The sequence below is a fragment of the Phocoena phocoena genome, chromosome 18 (assembly GCF_963924675.1).
Source record: "Phocoena phocoena chromosome 18, mPhoPho1.1, whole genome shotgun sequence".
Classification (NCBI taxonomy): Eukaryota; Metazoa; Chordata; class Mammalia; order Artiodactyla; family Phocoenidae; genus Phocoena; species Phocoena phocoena.
In genome coordinates, this window is record NC_089236.1 from 65,879,150 (window position 1) to 65,904,316 (window position 25,167).

Genomic DNA, 25,167 nt, shown 5'->3' on the forward strand with positions numbered 1-25,167 from the left:
GCATTTCAGAAAAAGCAAGTTCACGAGGCTTTCAAAGAGGCCAGTCTAGACTCCATAGAGGCCTCAGTCAGCATGTGTTAGGACACATTATACACAGAAAAGCATCAGAGCTGTTCTGCTTCAGGGGTTCCGTGGCCAAACAAGAGCCACTGACAACAAATTCCAGAAACTCAAAGTGAAAGTCAGCATTTCACCCAGGTATTAGATACCGAGTTTGAAATTCAACTTAACCCTACAATGTGGGTCTAAGTATTAATTCTAGTAAGCATCCATGAAGCAATGTTAAATATTTGAAGTCATACTCTGAGGTGGAAGAAAAATCATTCTTAAATTTTAGACTTCATTAAGTATTTCCAAACCGATACAATAATAAGCATAAACCAGCTAGGCCTTTCCATGGAAGCCCGATGTCACTACTGAGAAATTCGATTCTAACATGCCTTAAACAAATGATGGAGGAGAAGGACCGGCAGCCAAGTACCAGGCTACTGAGTCCCACTCTCTGATTTAAAAACCGTACGTACGTCGTCTTTCTTACTGCTGGGGCTGGATCCATCCACAATGTGTGGTTGTCAACTACAAGCAGCAGGGGGAAATCTGCCATCTGTTCCTCAGCTCCCCAAAGCATGGACTCCACTGGCCTCCACACACTGCAAGCTCCTTCTGCATTTTCCTATCTTGACCTCATCCTCATGCAAAAGTTCTCTAGGACGGATCTTCTGTGGAGGGAAGGGAGGGGGGACAGGGACACCAGGGCAGAACGAGCTGGGTCTCCTGAAGCACAGACGCTCTCCTGAGCTCTCTTCCCTGATCTCTACGGGGTTCTTGGAAAGCAGAAATGATAGGAAACAGGAGCAAACTCACAGTTCGAACAGGTGCCTGCTCACTTCTGCATCTACTGCACTGAGCGGATCGTCCAGGAGGTAGATGTCTGCATCCTGATACACGGCTCTAGGAAACATAGAGAGATGTCAGGAGAGGGACGCTTCAAGCTTCCTGTGTCCCATCTTTGAATCAAGATGGTGTCCAGCAAATCACTATTCATTCCAAGAGCCCATGGAAAAGGGCCAAGACCCTGCTTCACACAGGGCCCACCCGGTGAGCGGGGTCTGCGTGCTCACTTCCACTAGGAGCCGAGGAGGAGGGAGGGGCAGGAAGGCAACTGAAACGCCATTTACCTGGCGAGGTTGACCCGGGCTTTCTGGCCTCCACTCAGCGTGGTTCCCCGGTCTCCTATCACAGTTAGGTCTCCATCCTCCAAAAGCTGTAAATCCTACATGGAGACAGAAAAGGGGAAAAAGAGAAAGATTTCAAATGTGTTCTCGGGCTTCCCTGGTGGCGCAGTGGTTGAGAGTCCGCCTGCCGATGCAGGGGACACGGGTTCGTGCCCTGGTCCGGGAAGATCCCACATGCCGCGGAGCGGCTGGGCCCGTGAGCCATGGCCGCTAAGCCTGCGCGTCCGGAGCCTGTGCTCCACAACGGGAGAGTTCACAACAGTGAGAGGTCCGCGTACCGCAAAAAAACCACATAAAATGTGTTCTCCTCTTAGCATGCTAACCTTCTAGCATCAGTTCTTTATAAAAGTATTTGATCAACAGCAATGGGTATATTTTATAGTGACTAAATTGTAATATTAAACGTTAAAAAAAACCTCTCAGGGCTTTTCATTTTTTTTTCATTCTGTAGTTTTTCACGGCATTTATGCAGTTGACTATTTTGACACACATTTATTGAGGATCAACTATATACCTGGCAGTGTTCTGGGCACAAGGAATTCATCCAAGAGGAAACAAAGTCCCTAGAGTTTCTTTCCGTGATGGGAGATGGAAAATTAACATGAGTGCAAGTACTAAGGACTAGAAGAAAAAGGAAGCCGGCTTAGGGGGACAGGGAGTAAAGGAGGGAAAGTTAGTCACTACTGGGGTCGACAAGGGCTCAGTTCAGAGGGGGTCTGAGTAGATCTGTTGGAGGGTGAAGCAGGCTTAGATTTAGATTGCGTGTAATTATCATCTGACAGATCCTGGCACAGACAAGCAGAGTTTGCAGAGAGTTCGTTTTCTACTAAACCCCTCAGGCATCAGCCTAGGATACACAGACTACCTTTCTACAAATGAAGCCCTCATTTCTTGGTCTCTACTTCGGCAAATTTGGGGAGAGAACTAGTGGCACACTGGGATCTCCATGATAAACCAGTCCTTTGAAATCCCTAAGTCTCATTTTCAACTTCTACAGAAATGTGCTGCAGAAACAATCACTAGACTCAAGGATCCTGTGAGAATCAAAACAAGTGTACAAACACCCTCCATAAATGGAATAAGGACGTGAAGGGACTGTAACTTGCTATTGGTGATTGAGGCCTATTTTCTCATCAAACCAACAGTGAAAACCCACGCACAGTGTGAATCGTGACACGCAAAGCACATGACCACAAGGAGAAGAAAGAGACTCTCCCCATCATAACCCTCCCCGACAGCCACAAGGACACACAGGCGCACGCAGGTCCCCTGCGCCCTCAAGGCTTCAATGCGGGGCATCAAACGGAAGGAGCGATTGCTCTGTCAGGAAAATTCATCATGTTTCCACCTGAATTCTTTACTGCCATCGCTTGCTTTGGGTTTTCCTGAGATACAATAAGCCGTTTGAAGATACGTTCGCAGCCTTCCACACACACACACACACACACACACACACACACACACACACACACACACAGTTTACTTGGCCTCTGTTTCAATGATGACAGTCCTTGCAAACTGTTCTGCTTAGTTTTTACGCCTCCATTTTATGCTGTTTTGGTTTCCTTCTCAAAGCAGTACCACACTGCAGTGCAGCAACCCGAACCATGTTTTAGAAAAGGCACCTAGATCCACTCGAGCACAGTTAGGGCATAAGAAACAGGCTCTCTCTCCAAGTCTGGTAGGAGGACTTCCAGTGTGCTGTTAGCTCTGCAATCTATTTAAGGACCAGCCACGAATGGGAAAACATTTTAGACGATGTGAAGTAAAATCCAAGTCAGGCTGATTTCCCAGCCACCGTTTTCTGATTAGGTTAAAGGGGAAAGGCCTGAGTTCATCATACATTACGATTCCTCCCACTGACAGGAAGGTATTCTTCTTCATCAATTTTCAATGAAAAGCAGACACACAAACTACGGGACAACTAGGAAATGGCGACGCTGGTTTGATGCCATCTGTCCAGAAGCACATCAAGGGCCCTTTAGGGATGCTGGAGACTTCGTGTACAAACATGGAACAGACTGTTAAAATATTTAACAGGGACCTGACGTGAGCCCCTGGCAGAGGAGGGCTGGGTTCCAGAGTCAAGCAGCGTAAAACTGCCTTTCATCACAGTTTTAAATCCATTTGGCCGATAGCACTATGATTTCCATTTTAAAGATGATGAAACTGAGGCCAGGTGAGGTTCAGAAAAGCAGCTGAAATCACATGATTTTTTCCCTACTAAATAGAGAAACTGAAACTCATTCCCTGAACCTTCTATCTCCTAAGCCTTGCAGTTTAAACACGATCCCTACAGCAGGCCAATCATTATTAGGTGGTTCCCTACACTGTGTTGTATAACTCCCTACAGGGTCACTTTGAATATGGCATCAGCTTAATTCGACGTTGCCAAATGTGATTACTTTATATTTTAACTACAGATATGTTTTCGGCTCAATGAACTTAAACACGTACTTCAATTAGATCTAGTATAAAGCATCTAGTTATTAAGACATGTAATAAAAGAAAGGCTGCTTTTTCCTATTTTATGGGAACCACCCATAAAAAGAAATCTTTATTATTTTTGTTTCTATGTATGTATTTACTGAAAACCTGGCAGGTTTGCGTTTTACAAACGTTGCCTTTCTCTTTACAATAAACCCATACCTCCCCCTCATTTTATAAAAAGGAAACAGAGAAACACCTGAAATTACTACTCAGGACCATTTCTCTCCAAAGACCACACTTTTTTTCCTACTACACATGTAGTCTCTGTATCTACAGGCCAAAATAATTCCAGAATACCACTATTATCTGTGACTGTCTTATACCCACCCACCGACACAGGGATTCCAGGAGGAGATAAGCAGAGGATCTCATTACTCAAGTGGTTCCCAGGTGTCGTAAAGACCTTGCTGACCCCTTGCTAATCAGAGTCATAGACAACATTTCAGAGCAGCAGCAAAACCTCTTGGAAACCCTCTGACCCAACGCCCTCATTTTGCCGCAGAAACGTCAGAGGCCCAGGCAGGAAACAGGACGTGTCCAAAGTGACAGCAGGCAAGTGACGAAGCCGGGGCCAGGACTCCGCTCTCCGCTCCTTCTCCGCCCTGGGCCTCCCTTCCTGCCAAGGAGGGAATGGGCACGAGGGCCCCAACTCTATGTCCCGACCACGCAGCACGACGGGAGATCAGTCCGTGCTTATAAACCTCACATCACGTACAGAAGAATCGCTCTGCAGCCCAATCCCGCAGGGGCCCCTTCCCACCAGAGTCTGTGCCGCAGGGACACCCGAGGGTGGGTGAAGCCCCAGGACACGGCCCAAGTTACTGCTCCCACCACCCCACGGGGCTGGGGCAAAGCATTGACCCCCTTGGGTCTTAAACCTGAGCTGCAAATGTAGAGGTGAGGCATTCCATCTCTCAAGCCTCAGTTTTACTAACTATAAAATGAGGATGGTAACATCAAAGACCCTTGTAAAAGATTAATAACTCATACACCTTGTTATGTGTGCTTGCATGTGAGTGACAACAGAAAAATGACTTCCACGTGGACTCTGAATAAATGAGAGCTATTTTTCTTACTCCTTTACATTTGCATTTCCCCTTTTCGTATATCATTTTTTTAAAAATCTACCTCATTACTTCACTTCTGTAAATGAAACATCTCCCATTAACCATAACTCACGAGAAGGAAACAGAAGCCCATTAAACAAGCAAACAATTGTGTTGTGCCCAGAACATCATCAAATGCTACTCATCTAACACAGTCTATGATGTTCAAGCCTTTGTTCAAGCAGAGTAACTATTTCCACACAGGCCTTCAACACCACACCTTTGAAAGCCTGTCCCAGCCTTTTCCTCACAGCATAAAAGGGCAGTCAGACGTCCAGAATGCACTGACCAGACCCCGGGGGAGCCCTTTAATGCTATCATTCACTGATTTTTATAATCCAAGAGAATAACACAGTATTTATCAGTATTTACATTTTTCTTTCTTTCTGCCAAATTACATTCTCCTATCAGATAAGTTCAGTTTTCACCATTCGTTCACTAAGTTCCTTTAAATCCCAACAGAGTTAAATGTTTTCAGTTGCCATTTTCTGTGAAACTCAATGCCATTTGTGAAAACAACCTTTCCCCCAGTGAAACAATGCAATAAGAAGAAGAAATTTTAAAGCGCTCCGCTTTCCTTAAATAATAAAACACAAGTCAAAAATGGAGAGGGAAACCTACAGACTGAAAGGGAAGGAGGAGGCATCAACCAAGTGCAGAGGGCAGACCTTACCTGGAGCCTGATTCAAACCACCAGCGAATGGGATTTCTCAGTGAGATGATTAACAACATGTAAACACTGACGAGAACATTGATGATACTCAGGAAATTCAGGTTACTTTTCAGGTGTAATAATGGGGTAATTTTTTTCCAAAGGTCTTTTAGAGAAGACTAGTGAAATGTTTACAGATGAACTAATCTGAGGCCTAGGATCTTCCTCAGAATAATTTGGGGTGGGAGTGGGGCCGGCAGTGGGCGGGGGGAGAGATGCAGCAAGACTGGCCACAAGCCGATCCTGGCTGAAGCTGGGGGTGGGTTCATGAGTACTCATTACACTGTGCTCTCTATTTTTTACAAATTTTTGTAATTGCCCATTAAAAAGAGAAGTTAAAAGTGAATAAAACTTCACAAAGTGAAACAACTCCCTCCCCAAAAAAAGACATTCTATGATTGCTGGTATCACATCAGGATTCAAATAGTGACATACATGTGTGCATATTTACTCAGAAGACGAGATTAAAGTATTAAACAACATTAAAAGATCTTTCAAAATTTGAAAGAAACTTTTAACAAACCTTGTAGTTTAAACCAACGCTCTCATTATTTGAAATTCGAGTATATGCAACTCAAAAGTCATGACTCACCTTTTTCAAAGCACAAGCCTTTATTACTTTTTCATATCGTTCTTTTTCATATTTCTTCCCAAATAGAATATTACTCCTCAGAGTTCCTGAAAACACCCAGGGCTGCTGAGAAACATACGCGATCCTCCCGTGCACGCTGACCAGCCCCTGGCTCGGGGGCAGCTCCCCCAGCACAGCACTCAACAGTGACGACTGAAACAGATGCCAACACACACACGTGAACAGGCAGCACTCAGGACGGACACGCCAGCAGAACAACTGTCCCCACCCTGGGCGCTTGATAAACGATAGAACCCTTTCCTTTAAAAGAGGATAAAGTACAGCTGTGGCAGTTGAGACAAAAAAATTGAAAATAACACTGCTGCTCAATGTACACTAATGATTGATAAGGAATATTAATATAATACTATGACACTCTAAACTGCCCAAGAGTTTCCCGCAACTGAAATGCTCTACTCAGCAAAGACTAAGTTAGAATGTCTAACATCCTTAACTAGCAGAGCAGCCCAGCAGAACGTGTAGTTTCATGTATCTGATGTTTAGTGCAGTTGTTCCTGCATCCGGGTATCCTTTACTTGACAAACACTTGTTCTTAAATAAAGCTTTCTATGAATAATATATCGAAAGATGATTATTTTTTAAAATACTCTGAAGTGAATCGTGTCCAAAGAGCAAAACTCCATCATAAATTAAATCATCACCCCCTCGTGTACATATCCCACGTTTAGGTTCCTGTATTTTGTTGTTTCAGACCAAGTGCACGTGCACATGTCCTTCAAACCTTTAACAACACACAGGGGTGGCGCGTCTGCGTCCACAGCATCACAGCGCTCACCACACTGGGCTGAAATAGTCTGCCTGCGTATCTGTCTCGCCCCAGAACCTGGCTGCCTCTGGAGGGCAGAGGCGTCCGGGGCTTGCTCACGTCTGTATCTTTCGCGCCAGCACATGGCTGCACACTCACTACACGTGCACTGACGGGACCACGTCAAGTCACACGAGGAAATGCTCAGAGCTTCCCGGAAGAGCCATTACCACCTCCAGACCTCCTGGAGGGCCCACTGTGACAGAAAGAGGTCCCCACTGTCTCATTCTGTCCTGAACAGCTGTCACATAAACCATTTCCTTCACGGAGACGTCCAAAGTCCCGACAAGCAGTTCCCAATTGTGTAACAGGAAGTACCAGGAAGGAAAACACAATGGGCATTTATGCACGTTTATTTGGACATGCAACCTTCTTGCAAAACTAATGTTCCATGCAACAGAGGAATGCTGTTTGAGATACACCCAATTCAAACTGTGTTAACCTACAGCTCTGGGCTCGACTCTGAGAATTTCACAGGGGCTGCGGCATTGCATCAAGCTGCCGAACGGCATCGTAACTTACCTTTCCTGCTCCCACGGGTCCGACCACAGCTAACAGCTCACCGGGTCTGACAGTAAAGGAAAGGCCTTGTAGAGTTGGGGTTTCTGATGCCTGCAAATTTAAGTTGACAAAACGGTTCATGTCAATAAAATAAAAAAGCGAACTTCAGAAAGTAGAGAAAATAACGTAAGTCATTGATATGCTAAAATAACCCACATTTTCGTCCTTCCTATTTTAAGATAGTGAGTCCTGGGGGCCTTTTCATCAAAAAACACGTTTGAAACGCCTTTAGTTGCCTTTAGGAAGCCTACCTCTTTTGCCAGGTTTTCATACGGACACAGCTCTAGACACCCACAGAATTTAAGTAGTTGAAATGACAAGGCCCGTCCTCGAAATGCAAACTCCATGATGCACACTAGCTTATTAATATAATATAATTAATAGAATATCCAGTATGGGAGGTTTTTAATCATTTGTAAGTTTTCATTAGAGCCATTGGTGTTGTTTACTTCACTTCTCTCCACAGGGTGGCAGTGTAAGTACATATCATGCCTGGTCCTCGACTAAGAATTTGACATCTCCACTCATCTCTTTATTTTCACTTGATAAAGAACGAATCTCAGTAGTGGTCAGCAAGCAACGGGGCACTCTACATGATAAAGTTGCTCTTGATAAATATGTCACATAAATGGCAGTCACGGCTCCAATTTCACCAGAGATTCAACACTAACAACCAAAAGGGGGGGGGGGGTGGGGGGGTTATGTATAACACAGTAGGTTAGAGTGATCAAGCCTCCATTTTGTACCTCTTACATGCATTACCTATTCTGGGTAAATAGGGACAACAAAGTACTTCTACCGTAAAAAAAAACCAAAAACAAACCATGGAGGTACATGTCACAGCAAACAATCTAACACAAAGGAGAAGGATAAAGTACTCATCGTGCCAATCACAGGTCATGTTCTTGAACTGTAAATTCTATCATAAAGAGACTTAGGGGTATGTGTATTTCTTTACATATACTAAGTGTTTAAAAAAAAATCTTAACTGCTAATGTTAAAAAAAAAGGTGGTTACGTGGGATTAAGTAAAATGCCCAAAAGACTAATAAAAGCACAGGGTCTGGATAATGTTCTAAATGGAAAATTTCTCTGGAAAGAACTGAACTGATTATAGATACAGGCAGCTACTGAAAAAATAATTATTTTTAATCATCAAAATAACTAGCGCCATGTTTTGACACGAGACATTTTCTTAAAGCTACTCCACTCCTTTCTTGGATTCTTATTTTGCTGCTATTCACTCAGCTGTGACTGCACGATAGTGAGCCACCTACAAACATAGCTTCCTGCTGCAGCCCTTCAGTTTGTCGGGGCAAAAAACATGGACTTCCCTCCCTGTTCAGGCTTGAGGCTCTTCATCACCAAAACACTAGCCCCAGATGTTACAGGAATTACAAATCTATCGATAAGAAGCTAGACTTTAATACATGAGAAACATTTAGGCTTCTCCACTTCTTCTCTGACACTTAGAGTTCTTATTTTACCACTTTTGACTCAGTTAAGATGACAAAATAGTGGGCCACTTACAAACATCAGCTCCCTGTCACCACACCTCACACTGTGTCAGGACCAGACACCGAGTTCCCTCCCTGTTCAGGCTTCAGGATCGGGCACTGCTCTGCGGTGACCAGAAGGGGGCAGCACTCGACAGCCCACGGTACTGAGGCCTGTCCTCTCCTGGTTATCCAGGCTCAGGGCACGTGGATTACACAGGATCATCAGCGGAGCCCCACTCAGCTGCCAGACACAGTTTGAAATCCCTGTCCCTTGGAGGCTCCCACAGGACCATTTACTTTAAACCTTAAAGACTGAGACCAAGTCCCATCATTTCATGAATGAGACCTGGGCCCCTGAAACCTTCTGCCACCTGCCCAAGGGGCTGTAGAGCGGAGCAGCTTAGGAAGCCCATGTCTATCTCCAGCCTCCCAACCCAGCAGGGGATTCATTCAGACTCTGCTTCTCTCCAAAAATCCCCAAGGTCTGTGCCACTCCCCACCCGCCGAGGGATGTTTCACCCATGACCTAACCTGAGAGGCCCTAATTACTAATGACCCAGCACAGGGCACAGCCTTCCATAGGCAAGGCCAGGACAACAGAATAGGGTGTTCTGTACTACACTACAAGTTACACAGAAGTCTGAGAGCACGTTATCACGTTCTTGCAAGAAGAACAAAACAGCTCATTTTATAATGCTGCATAGTTTGGTATAAGAGATTTTGTTAATGTTTCATACAAAGTATGTGTTACCATTCACAAAGAGTTGCCATCGTAATGGAATTTTAATGGTGCTTTTCATAAATGCTTCGAGTGTATTATGATGAGAAATACCAAGCAGGAGGTAAATCTACACTATTAAGGTAGGAGAAACTATCAGGTCAGATAAGGTACCTTGTTAGAGTTTCCATGTGCGAAAGCTAAGGGGGTATATTTTTATTTATTTGGGAACATACCACTGTTTTCTTGGTGGGGAAGCAGGTACTGAATCAGAAGTAGGTGAACAGGATGCAAGTGGCACCACACTTAGTGTGACAGGCATGGAGACACACGAGGAGTCTGCACAGTCCGGACTTGCACTGTGGTCTCCACTCCCACCAGCAGTCGAGCTCCTGGGCTCTGCACCGGATGGTGGACCCTCTGGTAGAGGCACCACCTCGTTTGAGTCCTTCCAGCCCTGGGGGTGGGAGCGGCTTCCCACCACTGCTAATCACTGCTGATCTCATTTTGCCCTTTCTGCTTTTTTCTTCCCCCATCTTTCATCCTCTGCATAAGTAATTCCCCACATGGAATGCCCCCTCCTGTGGTATGGGTTCTGTTTTACTGAGTGAGCCACAGAGGACCACTGAACCGGGGAGGCAGGAATGTTTCAGTCGCCAGAAAAGGGGGCTGCACTAGGTGTGTAGTTTTGAGAGCCGACCCTGCTCTTTTTCCTGTTTGCCTGAACGTCATAAATAAACCAAGTGTTCGCAACCGCCAGTTCTCCCTGTCAGCTTGCCACACAGTGCAAGCCTTCAACTGGGAATCACTGGTGCTCACTATGCCCTCCTGCTGTCGCCTCCCCGTCCCTGGTTGCCACCAAAGTAGCCAGAACCATCGAGAAGCTTAGGATGGGGGAGCCCCCCCCTGCCCCAAAGCAAAGACCAAAATCATGGCCTCAGTATGTAATAAGATGATCTGAGAACATCAAGGCAAAAAAGGTACACTGATTCCCCAAAGCCTCTGGTCTGTAACAACTGGTTGTATATTTCTTAGTTAACCCATTCCATACTGCAGCTTTTTTTCTCCACAATCAATATAAATTCTACCATTACAAACATATGGACTTTAAGGTCAAAATATGCTAATACTTTGAAAGCTCTCTTGAAAACGAGAGAGAGAGCAACATGTCAAATGTCTTAGGCTGATTTTACACTTAATCTCCAGTAGTTGCAAACCAATTCCTGATTTTGAGAATTTTTATAACATACTTTCAAGTAAATTAGCAGGTCACATTTTGCACCAGGTGTAAAACCCCCAGGTTCTCCAATAAATCTGTCGTCTTTTAGCAGTCACAATCTTGGTACACAGGATGCGTTACCTTGTCCCAGGAAGCAGTGAACTCTTGCACGTCCACTATCATTTTACCATCTGATGGCAGCTGAGGGCTGCACTGTGTTATCTCATCAAGTAACAGAAAGTTCTACAGAAAAAGGAAAAACAGATTGTTTAAACTCCAGGAGAAAAGCATAAACAGCAATAACTGCTTTCTTGGAATTTGCAGTAAAAAACTTTATACATTTTGCCAACTGTACTTAAAGTGTAGGTTCCCATCAGAACAGACTAGGTAATATGCGGAATATTATATACTATTATAACGATATACAATAAAGTCTACAGATAGTGTATGGTATAGTATGATATATATTACATATATGACAAATAAGAGTTCCTGGCCCTGAGGCTGTCTTTGTAACTTTCTTAACAAGTGTACTGGTTCCACCCTAAGGAGAGACTGTGGCAGCAAACTCCAACACATTTAAAAGCTTGATATTTCCATTGTTTTACTTTTGTGTTACTAACAATAAACAAAAGAGTTGGTAGGGAATTACTCCGTAAACATTTACTGAATCCCACCATGTGCCAAGCACCATGCAACATTGCTAGGAACACAGAGAGGAAGGCCATTCCCAGGCCTGCAGGTATCAGGTGGCACTGGGCAGGCTGGGAACACAAGACCTAGGAAAACCCTGGCTCTGCCTGTTTTGGGTCGTGACCTTTCCCTGGGCACTTAAGTACACTCTGCTTTACTCCCCACGCAGGTTAAATCAATCACTGCTTGTCATTAACTATCACTCAAGTCACTGTTCTAAAAATGAAATGCTCTTATTAAGTTTCTGTCTCTTAAAAAATAGTTTACAAGCATCTATTCACAATCACTTGTCTCTTCTCCTTAGTCAACGCCCTCTCTCCTCGACAGCAGGAATGGCCACATCCTCCACTGCTTGCTCTTTTCACACCCCTTAGCAGCTATTCAATGCAATTCAGTTGAATAAAACCAAGTCCTGCGAACCACTACTGAACTAACATAATCATATATAGGAAAACTCCCTCTTGCCCTGCAAATGCCGGACATAATTCAACAAGAAACAAACCCCAGATTTTAGCTGGCACCTGGCAGCCTGGAAGGAGGCCCTCTCTCTCCAGCCTCCCAAGCAGATAGGTGTAGCCATGTGACTACATCCAGGCCGGTGGAAAGTGACAATGTCCGGGACCTTCATCCACCCCACGGCCTGGGCCTTGGAGGTTACCAGCTGGGTCAAGGCCACATGCAGAGGAGTAACAAGAGAGAAGTGTGGGTCCCTAACACCCTGGAGGATCATACTAGCCATGGAACTTGTTACAGGGAGAATTGCTCACCCCGATGAAAAAATAAATAAATAAATGTTACGGTCCTAACCGCAAATACCTCAAAACGTGACTTTATTTGGAAATAGGGTTGTTGCAGATGTAATCAATTCAGGTGAGATCACACTGGACTAGGGTGGGCCCTCAATGAAATATGATTGGTGTCCTTATCAGAAGAGAGACGCAGAGACACAAACAAGCAGAAAACAGCCATGTGACGATGGACACGGAGGCTGGAGTGATGGCTGTTAGGAGCCAAGGTACACCAAGGTTTGTCTCCAGCCACCAATAGCTAGAAGAGACAAGAAAGGATCCCCCTTATAGAATTCAGAGGAATTGTGACCCTGCTGACACCTTGAAACTGAACATGAGGACTTACCTGGTGCTGCAGTGGTTAAGAATCCGCCTGCCAACGCAAGGGACGCGAGTTCGAGCCCCGGTCTGGGAAGATACCACATGCCGCGGAGCAACTAAGCCCATGCGCCACAACTACTGAGCCTGCGCTTAAGAGCCCGTGTGCCACAACTACTGAAGCCCCCGTGCCTAGAGCCCATGCTCCGCAACATAAGACGCCACCGCAGTGAGAAGCCCATGCACCACAACTAGAGAAAGCCCAGGGGCAGCAACAAGACCCAACGCAGCCAAAAATAAATAAATATATAAATTAATTAATTTAAAAAACAAGCAAACAAAAAAAACCTGCTTCTGTGCAGGAAAAGGAAGACGAGATCCTTGCATTTCTCTCAAAGACAAGCTGGCAGGAGACGCTATCCCCTCGTTCCCACCTCCTCTCATCCAGGCTCACTGAGAACCGAACACTGGGCACGGCCGCTCCTACCCGCCCCGAGCCCGTGTCCAGCAGGAGGCAGGATGGACAGTGGTCTGAGGACTCCTCTGCAGGCTTTCAACCACTGCAGCCTGAGTTCTCTCTCCACACCACCTCTCCCATCGTCAGCCAGGTACCAGCTCTCGCCTGTTCTGCCGCAGTTCATCCCTCTCCCAATTCTCCTTTCCTCTTGAAACAACGTAATTTCAGAATCTCACTTGCTAGTAACCATTTCAAATACTGATATGCCTTTTCTTTTGCTGGTTCCTTCCCCAGCCCTCCCCAGCACAACCGACCTCCCCCAACACCACTCCCTCCTGATCGCCTTACAACACCTCTGAGAGTGTCCAGCACGCTTCAACCCCTCCAGTGAGCCATCAGCACCTATGTCCACATCCCCAAGTGGCCTCTGCCTGGACACCCTGAGTACTAACTAATGCCACCCATCCTTCTGGGCCATCTCAAATGCTAATCGTCCTGGGAACCAGCTCAGGAGGATCCAGGCTGGCACTGACCTCCCTACCTCTGAATCCTCATAGGGATATAAAGTCATAAAGAGGGGAGACACTGGGTGATTCCTGCACTTACACAGTCCCAACTCCATCTGAGACCAAGCCTTGCACAGAGTTGGCTCATCATGGGTATCAGGCTAAGGGAAGGAACAGACTACATGGCTGTTCAAATCAGTCCAACCGGTGACTGCGTGGCTACAGCCTTACATAGTCGGAGCTAACAGAGCAACGAGCAAAAGGTTATACGTGTATGTTATACATCTTGTCTAAACAGAAATTCCAATTTTACCTTAAGCGTGTTACCAAGATAAAAAACCTCAATATTCAGGGCTTCCCTGGTGGCGCAGCGGTTGAGAGTCCGCCTGCCGATGCAGGGGATACGGGTTCTTGTCCTGGTCCGGGAAGATCCCACATGCCGCGGAGCGGCTGGGCCCGTGAGCCATGGCCGCTGAGCCTGCGCGTCCGGAGCCTGTGCTCCGCAGCGGGAGAGGCCATGACAGTGAGAGGCCCGCATACCGCAAAAAAGTAAAAAATAAAAACCTCAATATTCAGTGTATGTATGCTAGAACAGAAATTCTCCACTTTCAAAAAAAAAAAGAAAAAGTATGCCTTAAATGAGGAATTAGATCTATTGAGCACTTGTCTACAAATAATAGGCCTGCTAAGGCAAAGAAGTTACAATCTTCCAGGGGTTAAATGAGACTCCATTCAACACATGACCAGCTTGTAAAGTTGCAAGAAGTGCTGATTGCATTTTTTCCCAGGACTCAGGCTGATGAAAAAGGTGAAATTAAACTGCCATTAGAGCCATGAAGTGCAGACCCAGAAAACATCATGAGGGAAAGTATCAACATCAGAACTGCAGCCAAAAAGACTGACTTCCCAGGGGCTGGTAGGGGAAAACCTAAGCAGCTTTGTGAACAATATAACCTCAGAGACACATTTTACTGGATGAAAAAGTCACTGAAGACTTTTAGTGCGTTTAAGTTAAAACAAGATATTTTTAATCCTATTGCAGTAGCTCAATGCCAAGACCTTCAGTCCCCTTTCATTACTAAGAGAAAAATAAGGGGACCATCGTACCACCTCCAAGGTAGCCAGGGGTGGTGGATTTTCTTCCTAGGACCCCCAAACATGACCTGAGTGGAAATCTTGGAAGATGGCCCATCCAGTCTACTGAGTCCCAGGCTGCAGAAGGCAGTGGGGCAGCAGGGCTTAAACCACACTCTGTTCTAAACTCTGCGTGCCCACCACGCCTCCAGCCCGTCTATGGTCAAACCTCACCTAGTTTTCTTCCATTCTTGCTGCCGTCCTCATCTTCTAATTAGGCATTAACACATCTAACTGAGAAGCAGGGAAAGGAAGAACACAAATTCTTGTTCTTCTCCTCCCCTTAGTATTCCAGGTGACTTTGCAGCCCCAAAACTGAAAGGAGCCCACAATCCATCTCTCCTGTTAAGGGGCTTAGAATACTCCTGGGGAGTCACAACATGACCACCCCACTTGACATGACGCTGGGCCGTGCAGGGCTGGCCCTGCACACAAATGGAAGCCCTAGATCAGCGCAAATGAAAGTGCTGGGAGAGGGGCATGGGGCTGCTGGAGGCTCAGCAGCATTTGCTTAAATCAAGGACTGATGAGAAGGCAACCCAGGGGGCCCAGGAGAGTGCGCCGAGACCTGAAAGTGGGGATGAATGAGGCAGGTCACAGGGACAAGCCCTTTCCCCACTCCCCCGCCAGAGTGGAGGGTCATGTGCTGGGAAACAAACAGAGCGGCCAGTGGAGCCTAGAGTTTAAAATTTTGATTCTGCAAGTAACATGGAAACTTTGAAGGTCTTCAGACTAAGACCAGATGATGAAAACAACACTTAAATAGAAATTCCACATGCTAGAAGGTACGAAGAAGGCAATGTAACAATGGTTTAAAAAACCAGGCTTGGGCTTCCCTGGTGGCGCAGTGGTTGGGAGTCCGCCTAAAAATGCAGGGGACACGGGTTCGTGCCCCGGTCTGGGAAGATCCCACATGCCGCGGAGCGGCTGGGCCCGTGAGCCATGGCCGCCGAGCCTGCGCGTCCAGAGCCTGTGCTCCGCAACAGTAAGAGGCCCACGTACCACAAAAAAAACAACAACAACAACAAAAAAGGCTTTGGGCAGGATCCTACTTGTCATTTCCTAGCTATGTAAGGATAGCTGAGCTATTTCACCTGTTATAGGAACCTGTTTCCTTATCTGTAAAGTGGGGACACTAATGCTTATCCCATTCAATTGCTATCAGGATTAAATGAGATGACATGCAAAGGCTTCAGGAGCACCCGGACCACACAGCAACCGCGGCAGCAGCAACAACAAAACCACAGCAGCACAACAGACGTGTGAAGCCTCCGTCTGGACAGCTTACTGTGTCACTAAGAACGTCACTACAGTTCCAGGATATCCCTAAATGTCCTCTTTCAAGATGTGAAAGCTTCATAAAAGAAATTTTATTGAACTGCATGGACCATCCCTTAACAGTGTTGCTAGAAGCCCCCATCAAAAAGAATGATTAGGGCTTCCCTGGTGGCGCAGGGGTTAAGAATCCGCCTGCCAATGCAGGGGACACAGGTTTGAGCCCTGGTCCTGGAAGATCCCACGTGCCGCGGAGCAACTAAGCCCATGTGCCACAACTACTGAAGCCCGCGCACCTAGAGCCCGTGCTCCGCAACAAGAGAAGCCACTGCAATGAGAAGCCCGCGCACCGCAACGAAGAGCAGCCCCTGCTTGCCGCAACTAGAGAAAGCCCATGCGCAGCAACCAAGATCCAACGCAGCCCAAAATAAATACATAAAATTAAAGAAAAAGAAAAGAAAGAAAAGAATGATAAATTCAGGGGAGCAGAACTGACCCCGTATAACTGATCTGTTTTATGGGCAATAGCTTTTTATATTATAGAAACTTCATCATAACCTTTTATGACGACTGAATGATCAAATAAAAATCACAGCCAAAGCTATCTAACTTCACAAGAGATCCATTACTGGCCATCCATCACTATAGAGAAGTAGGAACAAAACAAATTAGATGTGTTGTAAAGCCCAGACACTCAAGCTCACACCCAGGCCGGCTCACAAAGGCAATTTATCTTCATTTTACACCAATTAATAAACACACAACTCCTTAAGTATCTACAGGTTCTTATCTTGGTGAGGTAAATTATTCACCCCTGGCAATTTACAGACAGATGAAAAAGAGAGAGAGAGACTGTGGGTATGGTAGGAATCACAAGTTTGAAGGGAAGAGGGCAGCTAGAGATAGGATTACACGTAAGTGACACGAGAACAGGGACAAAAAGGCAGATCGAAAAGGCATACTCAGAAATCAACAAGCAAACCATCTACGGAGGAAAGAACCCATTTTTAAACACAGAGAATGAAGTGAGACTGAGGCCACGCTTCCTACCCAAGGAACAGAGACCTCTCAGCATGTTCATTCCCTCCCGGCCCAGAGAGGAATCCTATTCACCCCAGGACTGAACATAGATGTCACCTAGTCAGTGGAGTTAGCATAGGAGATGAGATCTGTTTGCTTCTCCTACTTTCAGACAACTGAATCGTCTTGCAGTCATTACTCGACAAGAGCCCTGTACCGCTGGTACTTATACTACTGCCCATAGATGAGCAGGCTCTTAAGATATTTATAACGCACCCTATGTCAGAAGACGGGAGTACTAAAGACTTTCTGGAACAACCACCAGCTTAGGCAGTGAGAGTTAGATCTCACCTAACCGGCACACAGTGACACCAAATAAAAGGAGGCACTTCAGGTAAAATCCACCTACAAGTTAATAAAGTTACTTGTCAGCAAACCTTGATTCTTCGGATGCTGACGACTGCCTCTGACACCTTCTCGACGGCCGAAGGGAAGAAGAGGGTGACTGTCAACCGCACAGCCCCATACAGTGTCACCGCCACAAACACACGGCTCGCTGTGATCACATTGCCAAGCGTCACGTATGTGGTGAAGGTGACAAAAACAATGATTTTGCTTGCAACAAAAAACGATGCCAAATTCATCCCTCTAAGGTAGGAACTTCTCAGAATCTTGGAAATTTCCTTCCTGGAAAAGAGTAGGAAATAGATTTTAAAAGAAGCATCAACATCCAAGACATGAATTCAAGTGTCCTGTGTGAGTGGCCTCTACCTAGGGAGTGGACACAGGTGAAGATAAACCATCCCTCACATCGTGGAGATACTACACAGTGCACACCGGGGGCCCGCCCGACACAAAGACCACACACTCCATCACCACGTCACTCTTCCAACTAAATAGAGGCTTAGTGTCACATTTTAAACATTTTGGGTCAATCAGACTGGGTTTGGACATTCAGTCACCATCCATTCATTACCAGAAGTCCTGTGCCGGGCTCCTCACTGATGACAGAAAGACAGAGCCCATCCCCTCCAGGAGTTGACAAACTCATAAAAGAATAGAGAAAACAACCCCAAAATTGTGAGACACCAAGACATTAGACAGAGGCGCCAGCACGGCCCCCACTGGAGCGCAGAGCAGAGGCGTGTTAACTCGGAGCAGTAGAGTCCGGGCAAGTCACACGCATGTGGACCCTGAGGAGATGAGCTGGAGTCAGTCGGGCTTGGCGGAGGCCAGAGAAGAAGTAAGATGAGTGTATTCCCAGCAGAGGGAGGGGCACCCACAAAGGTGCAAAGTGAGAGGTGACACGGGGCTGCCCGAGAATTCTAAGTACCCTGTGCTGGAGTATAAGCACTCATCAGATGTTTAAGTCAAAGATGGAAAAAAACTCTACAAACAAAGCAAAGCAAAAAACATATTTATGGCTTTGTTTGGAATGAATAATATTGACTCATAAAGTTTGGTCCAATGTAAGTACCCAACCTTTATAATCTCCCCATTTGTGCTACATTAACATAAATTATACTTTTAGTTTAAATACCGTTTTAGACGTCAACATCTTAAATCATTGTTTATTTGGAATCTGTGCTATTAAGAAATACTTGGGGGCTTCCCTGGTGGCGCAGTGGTTGAGATTCCGTCCGCCTGCTGATGCAGGGTACACGGGTTCATGCCCCGGTCCGGGAGGATCCCACACGCTGCGGAGCAGCTGGGCCCATGAGCCATGGCCGCTGAGCCTGCGTGTCCGGAGCCTCTGCTCCACAACGGGAGAGGCCACAACAGTGAGAGGCCCACGTACCGCAAAAAAAAAAAAAAAAAAAAAAAAAAGAATCCGCCTGCCAATGCAGGGAACACGGGTTCGAGCCCTGGTCCAGGAAAATCCCACATGCCGCGGAGGAACTAAGCCCGTGCATCACAACTGCTGAGCCCACATGCCACAACTCCTGAAGCCTGCTCACCGAGAGCCCGTGCTCCGCAACAAGAGAAGCCACGGCAATGAGAAGCCCGCGCTGAAGAGTAGCCCCCGCTGGCTGCAACCAGAGAAAGCCCACGTGCAGCAACAAAGACCCAATGCAGCCAAAAAAAAAAAAAAATGAATGAATGAATGAATGAATGAGTGAATGAATGAATGAGTAAATAAATAATTTTTTTAAAAGACAGAAATACTTGGAATTTAATTTCTGTATAAGTAAGAGGCATATATATTTTTTCTTTTAAGAAGATGGTAAATGGAGGAGCAGGTTAAAATGACGTCTCCACTGTTCTACTTAACCCCACTGCCACATGTTGGGGGTGGAGTGGATAGTAGTTAAGTTCACCTTAATGTGAAAACTTGGTAAGACTTCTAAACCATTCAGTAAATATGAGATAAATTATGAAAATATGCTGTATATATACAAACACTTACCTTCTCAAACTGGTAATAAGGTCTGCAAAGGACTTTTCCCAGCCATACATTTTTATTATTCTGATGCCAGTTATCACTTCATTCATGGTCCTGATCCTGGTGTCTGTGAAAGCTGCAGTCTTACTCCTAAGGGACAGACGTGAGAGATGAGCCTTAGTGACCACGGCCCAACTTTCCTTATCAGCAGCAACAGTGGCACAGCCAGAGACCAGGGATCAAATGACTCCCTACAGCTCTTTTGCGCAGACAGGCAGGTCCTACTCAAAGTAGAAATGGAGAAGACTTCAATTAGGAAGCCAACCATTCAGCCCAATTCAAGAAGTAACTTGGAGAACTTGCAGTATCCGCTAATGAAGACCCAGAATTAATCAGATACAAACCATCTGCCCAAGGATGTCACGGTCAGGTAGGGGAGGCAGAAAGACACCCGACTCTAACAGGAAGACAGTGGCTGTGCTGTAATAAAATAGGAGTAAAGTGCTGGGGAGCAGAAAAGATGGGGCTGTTAATTCCACTGGGAAAGGAGAACAAGACAGCCTTCAGAGACCCGGTAGCATCGGAACAGGGCCTCAAAGGATAAGGAACATCTCTCCATAGCAAAAAGAGGAAACGAAATTCCAAGTAGAGAAAAAAAAAAAAAACCCACACGAGGCTTCCCTGGTGGCGCAGTGGTTGAGAGTCCGCCTGCCGATGCAGGGGACACAGGTTCGTGCCCCGGTCCGGGAGGATCCCACATGCCGCGGAGCGGCTGGGCCCGTGAGCCGTGGCCGCTGAGCCTGCGCGTCCAGAGTCTGTGCTCCTCAACGGCAGAGGCCACAACAGTGAGAGGCCCGCGTACCGCAAAAAACAAAAACAAAAAAACACGTAAAGGTACACACACACACACACACACACACAAGAACTCAATGAGCTTCAAACAGCACAACATCTCCATCACCTGACAACCTGCACAATGACCCACCTCCAACCCTCTGGGACCTGCTTCAAGTCTAGCTAATCGGCATGAGGCTCTTCATCACCAGCCTCTTTTCTATCACACAGGCTGCTAGGAATGTGGGGCTTTACACAGACATACTTAAGATCAATCTTGCCCTTGGGCTTAATGGAAACATTGAATTAAAAACAAGATGCAAACATATACACACCTGAAAATGGCTCTAACAAACAAGCATAACAAAAATAGATGCATACGGAATTGAGCCCGTAAGATCATTACTATTTAATAATGCTTAAATAACACTATCCAATGTACATTCCGCTTAAGGACACTCTACGTGTTCAGGTACGGTGCCGGGAGGAGCCAGCGAATGCTCTCACCTTTCCCGTTTCAGGATCAAACTTCAGCTTAAGGCTGGAGCATCTACTGGCTAAGCCTACAGGGTCTACAACACATGCAAAGAGACCAAAGGAGGCATTTTTGTTTTGTTTTTGAACAAAAGCATCAAGCAGATGGTGGAGGTTACCAGTTGCATATTAACACTTTTTTACACCAGTGTTTCTCTTACCGGAGTGATGAAAACAACTTCCCAATGCAGCTTTGCAAAGGCAGAAGAATAATTAGAACCGCCATCCCAGCAAGACATGAGATTCCTATCTCCATCCAGAGCAGGATGGTCACTATGATAGCCTGCAGTGGCCCTGCCCACAGAAAGTGCAAGAATATCGTTACCTTAAAAGAAGAAAAACAAAGCCTTCTTAGGAATGCATAAAAACCAGACCAGTGAGGACACAATTTAGAAACAATCTTCTGTCAAAGAACAGACAGGAACCTACACAGAAATGAGCACAGTGGGTTTTAAACCTGCTAAAGCAGAAATCAAGTATCCACCCCAGGTGATGCTGTTCTGGGACAGCATGGGGCAAGGCTCAGGGACGTCCAGGGAGAAGAGGACCGGCAGTGCCCGGAAGATTTCAGTTTTGTCCATCCCACAAATGAGCTCAGGGCTTCCTCACGGTCCGTCCCAGAATTCAGCCCCTGTCAAGAAGGGCCACTCCAGGAGCACCCTTAGAGACGCTAACCACGCTGGGCAAGAACACTGCTGCCTATTTATTCTTAGAAAAATTAAATTCTCATCTAAAGGACAATACACATTGTTACATCTAATAGGCACACAGAAGAAATGAGAGTTGAATAAAGAGAACTCTTTGTCTTATGTCTTCAAAAGAATCCTGGCCACCTGGCATCCCAAAAAGCTAAACACAGTAAGGACAGGAAATGGAAAAGGATCCCCCAGGGGCAGCTTACCTGATCAAACCTGTTCACATCGTTGGACAGCAGGTTGACTATCTGGCCTGTGGTGGTCTTCCCCATGGCCAAGTTACTCAGGCAAAGTGCCTGAAACAAGAGAGGGTAACAGAGAATTGGATCCCTGCTGTGATACCAAGTCACTCTTACAACATAACAAAACAGAGCATGTTTTCATGGGGTCTTGAGTGGTGTCGGGACGAGCAGCATGACCCCTGACAGCAGGGCTCTAGGAACCCATGTTTACCCTTTGACTCCTCAATGTGGCGACAGCCATGCCCACAAGGACAGCAAACAGAGGCCGACGCAAAATCTCACACAAGGCTTTTTTTTTTTGATGAATCTGGACATGCCCCAAATATAAAGGGATGTAGGTTCATACTTAGAAGCCAACTAAAGTAATTTTAGGCCATATTAGATGAAAGCAGGGAAGCTGCCTGCAAATCAATCATTAATTTTGTGTGTGACATCATTTCATCACTGTATTCTCAGTTTCCTCATTCTTTGAACAGAAATAACTCTTCACCGTGCATAAGATTATAGGGTACGTATGAGAGGTGAATGGCAGATTTGTTATCTACTATGTGGAGGAAACCGGGTGCTCCTGGAGATATATTTACTGATAGTCATGTCTTCTCGTCTTTGGAGATGGGACAAGATATATGCCAACACCTGTAATTCAGGTGTGACGTGAACACTAAACACAGTGGCACAGGGAACTGGGGAAGGTTTCTACCAAGTGACACTGTGGTGAGGGAGGAGCTTGGACGACGAAAAGGATAAACTGTATGGAGAGAAGGGAAGGGCACTGTGGGTGAGAGGAACCCATGCAGAGACTCCAGGGAGGGAAAATGCAAAATCTGGCTAGAAAGGTGGTCTAGGAAATAGCTAAGGAGTTTGGAAAGCAACATGGAACGGTCAATGTTTTTTCGCATTAGAGAAACTCAACTTTAGGAAAATTAAACTGAAGAAGTGACTGGCCAGGAGATTTTTGGAAGAAAGGAGAATTAGGGGTCAGTGAAACAGTCAAGAGGTAACCAGACTGCGCAGTAGAGATGTGTGAATGGTAGCAAAGGGCCACTGAAAACACTCTGAAAAGTGAAAAATGCTTTGCAAATATGAGCAAGGGAGGGAGGGAGGGAGGGACGGAGGGAGGGAGGGAGGGAGGGAGGGAGGGAGGGAGGGAGGGAGGGAGGTGCCACTACAGGAAAGAAAGAAACCATACTGTGCCTTAACTTCTGAAAGCTCTCTTGAAAATAGGTTTAAAGCCTGTTTTACATACAAATACATGTTAATCCCTCATGAAGAAAATACTTATTTTAAAGAAGTAGCTAGTTTATCCCTAATTTGAACAACTAAAAGAAGGCAGAATGGTGTACCAAACTCTGAGTTTAAACTGATCATCAAAAAAAATCAAGACAACTGCACCTAATTGGAATTGATGGACCCAAAGGCTGGTTCTGGAACAAAAGTTAACATGAATCAACTATAACACTGCAGCCAGGGACTTCCCTCGTGGCGCTGCAGTAAGGAATCCACCTGCCAGTGCAGGGGATGAGGGTTCAAGCCCTGGCCCGGAAAGATCCCACAGGCCGCGGAGCAACTAAGCCCGTGCACCAGAACTACTGAGCCTACGCTCTAGAGCCCGCGAGCCACAACTACTGAGCCTGTGCACCACAACTACTGAAGTCCACGCACCTACAGCCTGTGATCCACAATAAGAGAAGCCACCACAATGAGAAGCCCGCGAACAGCAACAAAGAGTAGCCCTTGCTTGCCGCAACTAGAGAAAGCCTGCGCGCAGCAACGAAGACCCAACACAGCCAAAAATAAATTAATTGATTAATTAATTAATTTAAAAACAAAAAACAAGTCCTTTCTCTGCTCCGGTTCCCCTGAGTGGTGAGCTTCAGGCTGAAAGACATTTAGGAATTGCTGTCCCTAAAGGAGAACAGTCACCATGCTCATGGCAGGGATTTTGCGCTCAATAGTTCAGAGGCCCCCAGGCAGACTACAAATGGTGACAAAAGGTGTGGAGCCCCTTGTTTGTACAGACTGGATTCGTCACAAACTTGCGAAGTCAAGAATTCCAGATAAAGTTTTCCAGCCTTCACCTGAAGATCATGAAAAATATGGTGGGGATACAGAGCAACCTCATAAACCACATATTGTTGCCAGAATAAAAAGTACAAAAAGGGCTCCATATTGGGAGAAAGATATAATAAAGATGCTTAGGTTACAAAAAGCACATACCCCTCAAGTTCACAAGAATGCCCCTTCGGTGAATGCAGAACTGAAAGTGGTTAAACATTTGGTAAGAATCAAGCCCCTGAAGCTGCCACAAGGTCTCCCAACAGAGGAGAACATGTCCAGCATGTGTCTCAGGAGCACTGCAGAGCTGGTGGTGGGGCGGCTTCAGAGCCCCACTGACCAGGAAGTGAGTAAGTCCTGATGGCCTCGCAGCTCCAGAGTAAAAAGTGCAAGTCATTTCTATTTAAAGATGGTGAGAAAGTGTTCTCATTAAAATACGGGGTTTTTTTTTGCTTTTTTGGGTTTTTTTTTGCGGTACGCGGGCCTCTCACTGCTGTGGCCTCTCCCGTTGCGGAGCACAGGCTCCGGACGCGCAGGCTCAGCGGCCATGGCTCACGGGCCCAGCCGCTCCGCGGCATGTGGGATCTTCCCGGACCGGGGCACGAACCCGTGCCCCCTGCAACGGCAGGCGGACTCTCAACCACTGCGCCACCAGGGAAGCCCTAAAATATGTTTTAAATTCTAAAAACAAACAAACAAAACAAAAAACAAAACACTGCAGCCAACAGAGAAATCAAGGATCTGTCAAAAGAAAATCAGTCATATTCCACACAGGATAAAAAACAGAACATGAAGCGACAGTAATACTATTAATGAGAAGACACAGCTTACAAGCCAACTGCCAGATTTCTGTTTCCAGCCATGAAAGAATAATTGGTACTGGACTCGCCTGCCATCGTAAAACTGCAAAGGTGGACGAAATATATGAAGCAGCTGTTTTCAGGCACTGAATGACAAGCAGGGCTGAACTGTAAGCCTAGAGAGGAGGAGAGCCTGGGACTGGCCCGTCTTTCTGCCTGGGGGTATCTTCTGCCCAGGCAGAACTAAAGTTTCACTGAACTGAAGAGGAAGTTGCAGAAACAGCTGGAATTTGGGAGGAATAGCAGAGGGTAGACCCAGAATATCTTGTGGGGATTTACCAAAGGGACTTTGCCAGAACTTCACTGTCCATGAGCAGGGTCAGACTCCATGAAGCCTCTGTGAGGTCACGCCAATGCCAGGAGACTAGAGTTTCTGC

At 46.0% G+C, this 25,167-nt stretch overlaps 1 protein-coding gene and 1 pseudogene across 4 annotated transcripts in view; one reads left to right on the forward strand and one right to left on the reverse strand.

The window, feature by feature from the left end:
- Positions 1 to 25,167, reverse strand: part of ABCC4 (ATP binding cassette subfamily C member 4 (PEL blood group)) — a 213,141-nt gene that overhangs the window by 114,765 nt on the left and 73,209 nt on the right. For all 3 annotated transcript variants that reach the window (XM_065896166.1, XM_065896165.1, XM_065896164.1), the window contains 9 exons: positions 21,840 to 21,929; positions 21,100 to 21,263; positions 19,595 to 19,720; positions 17,625 to 17,874; positions 11,138 to 11,239; positions 7,523 to 7,612; positions 6,136 to 6,327; positions 1,179 to 1,273; positions 865 to 951 (listed from right to left, as the gene is read on the reverse strand). In XM_065896166.1, coding sequence (XP_065752238.1) covers positions 865 to 951; positions 1,179 to 1,273; positions 6,136 to 6,327; positions 7,523 to 7,612; positions 11,138 to 11,239; positions 17,625 to 17,874; positions 19,595 to 19,720; positions 21,100 to 21,263; positions 21,840 to 21,929 — 1,196 coding nt within the window. The remainder of the gene's footprint in view (positions 1 to 864; positions 952 to 1,178; positions 1,274 to 6,135; positions 6,328 to 7,522; positions 7,613 to 11,137; positions 11,240 to 17,624; positions 17,875 to 19,594; positions 19,721 to 21,099; positions 21,264 to 21,839; positions 21,930 to 25,167) is intronic.
- Positions 23,787 to 24,361, forward strand: LOC136137782 (large ribosomal subunit protein uL30m pseudogene; annotated as a pseudogene). Its single transcript, XR_010656744.1, has one exon. The product of XR_010656744.1 is annotated as a large ribosomal subunit protein uL30m pseudogene (transcript).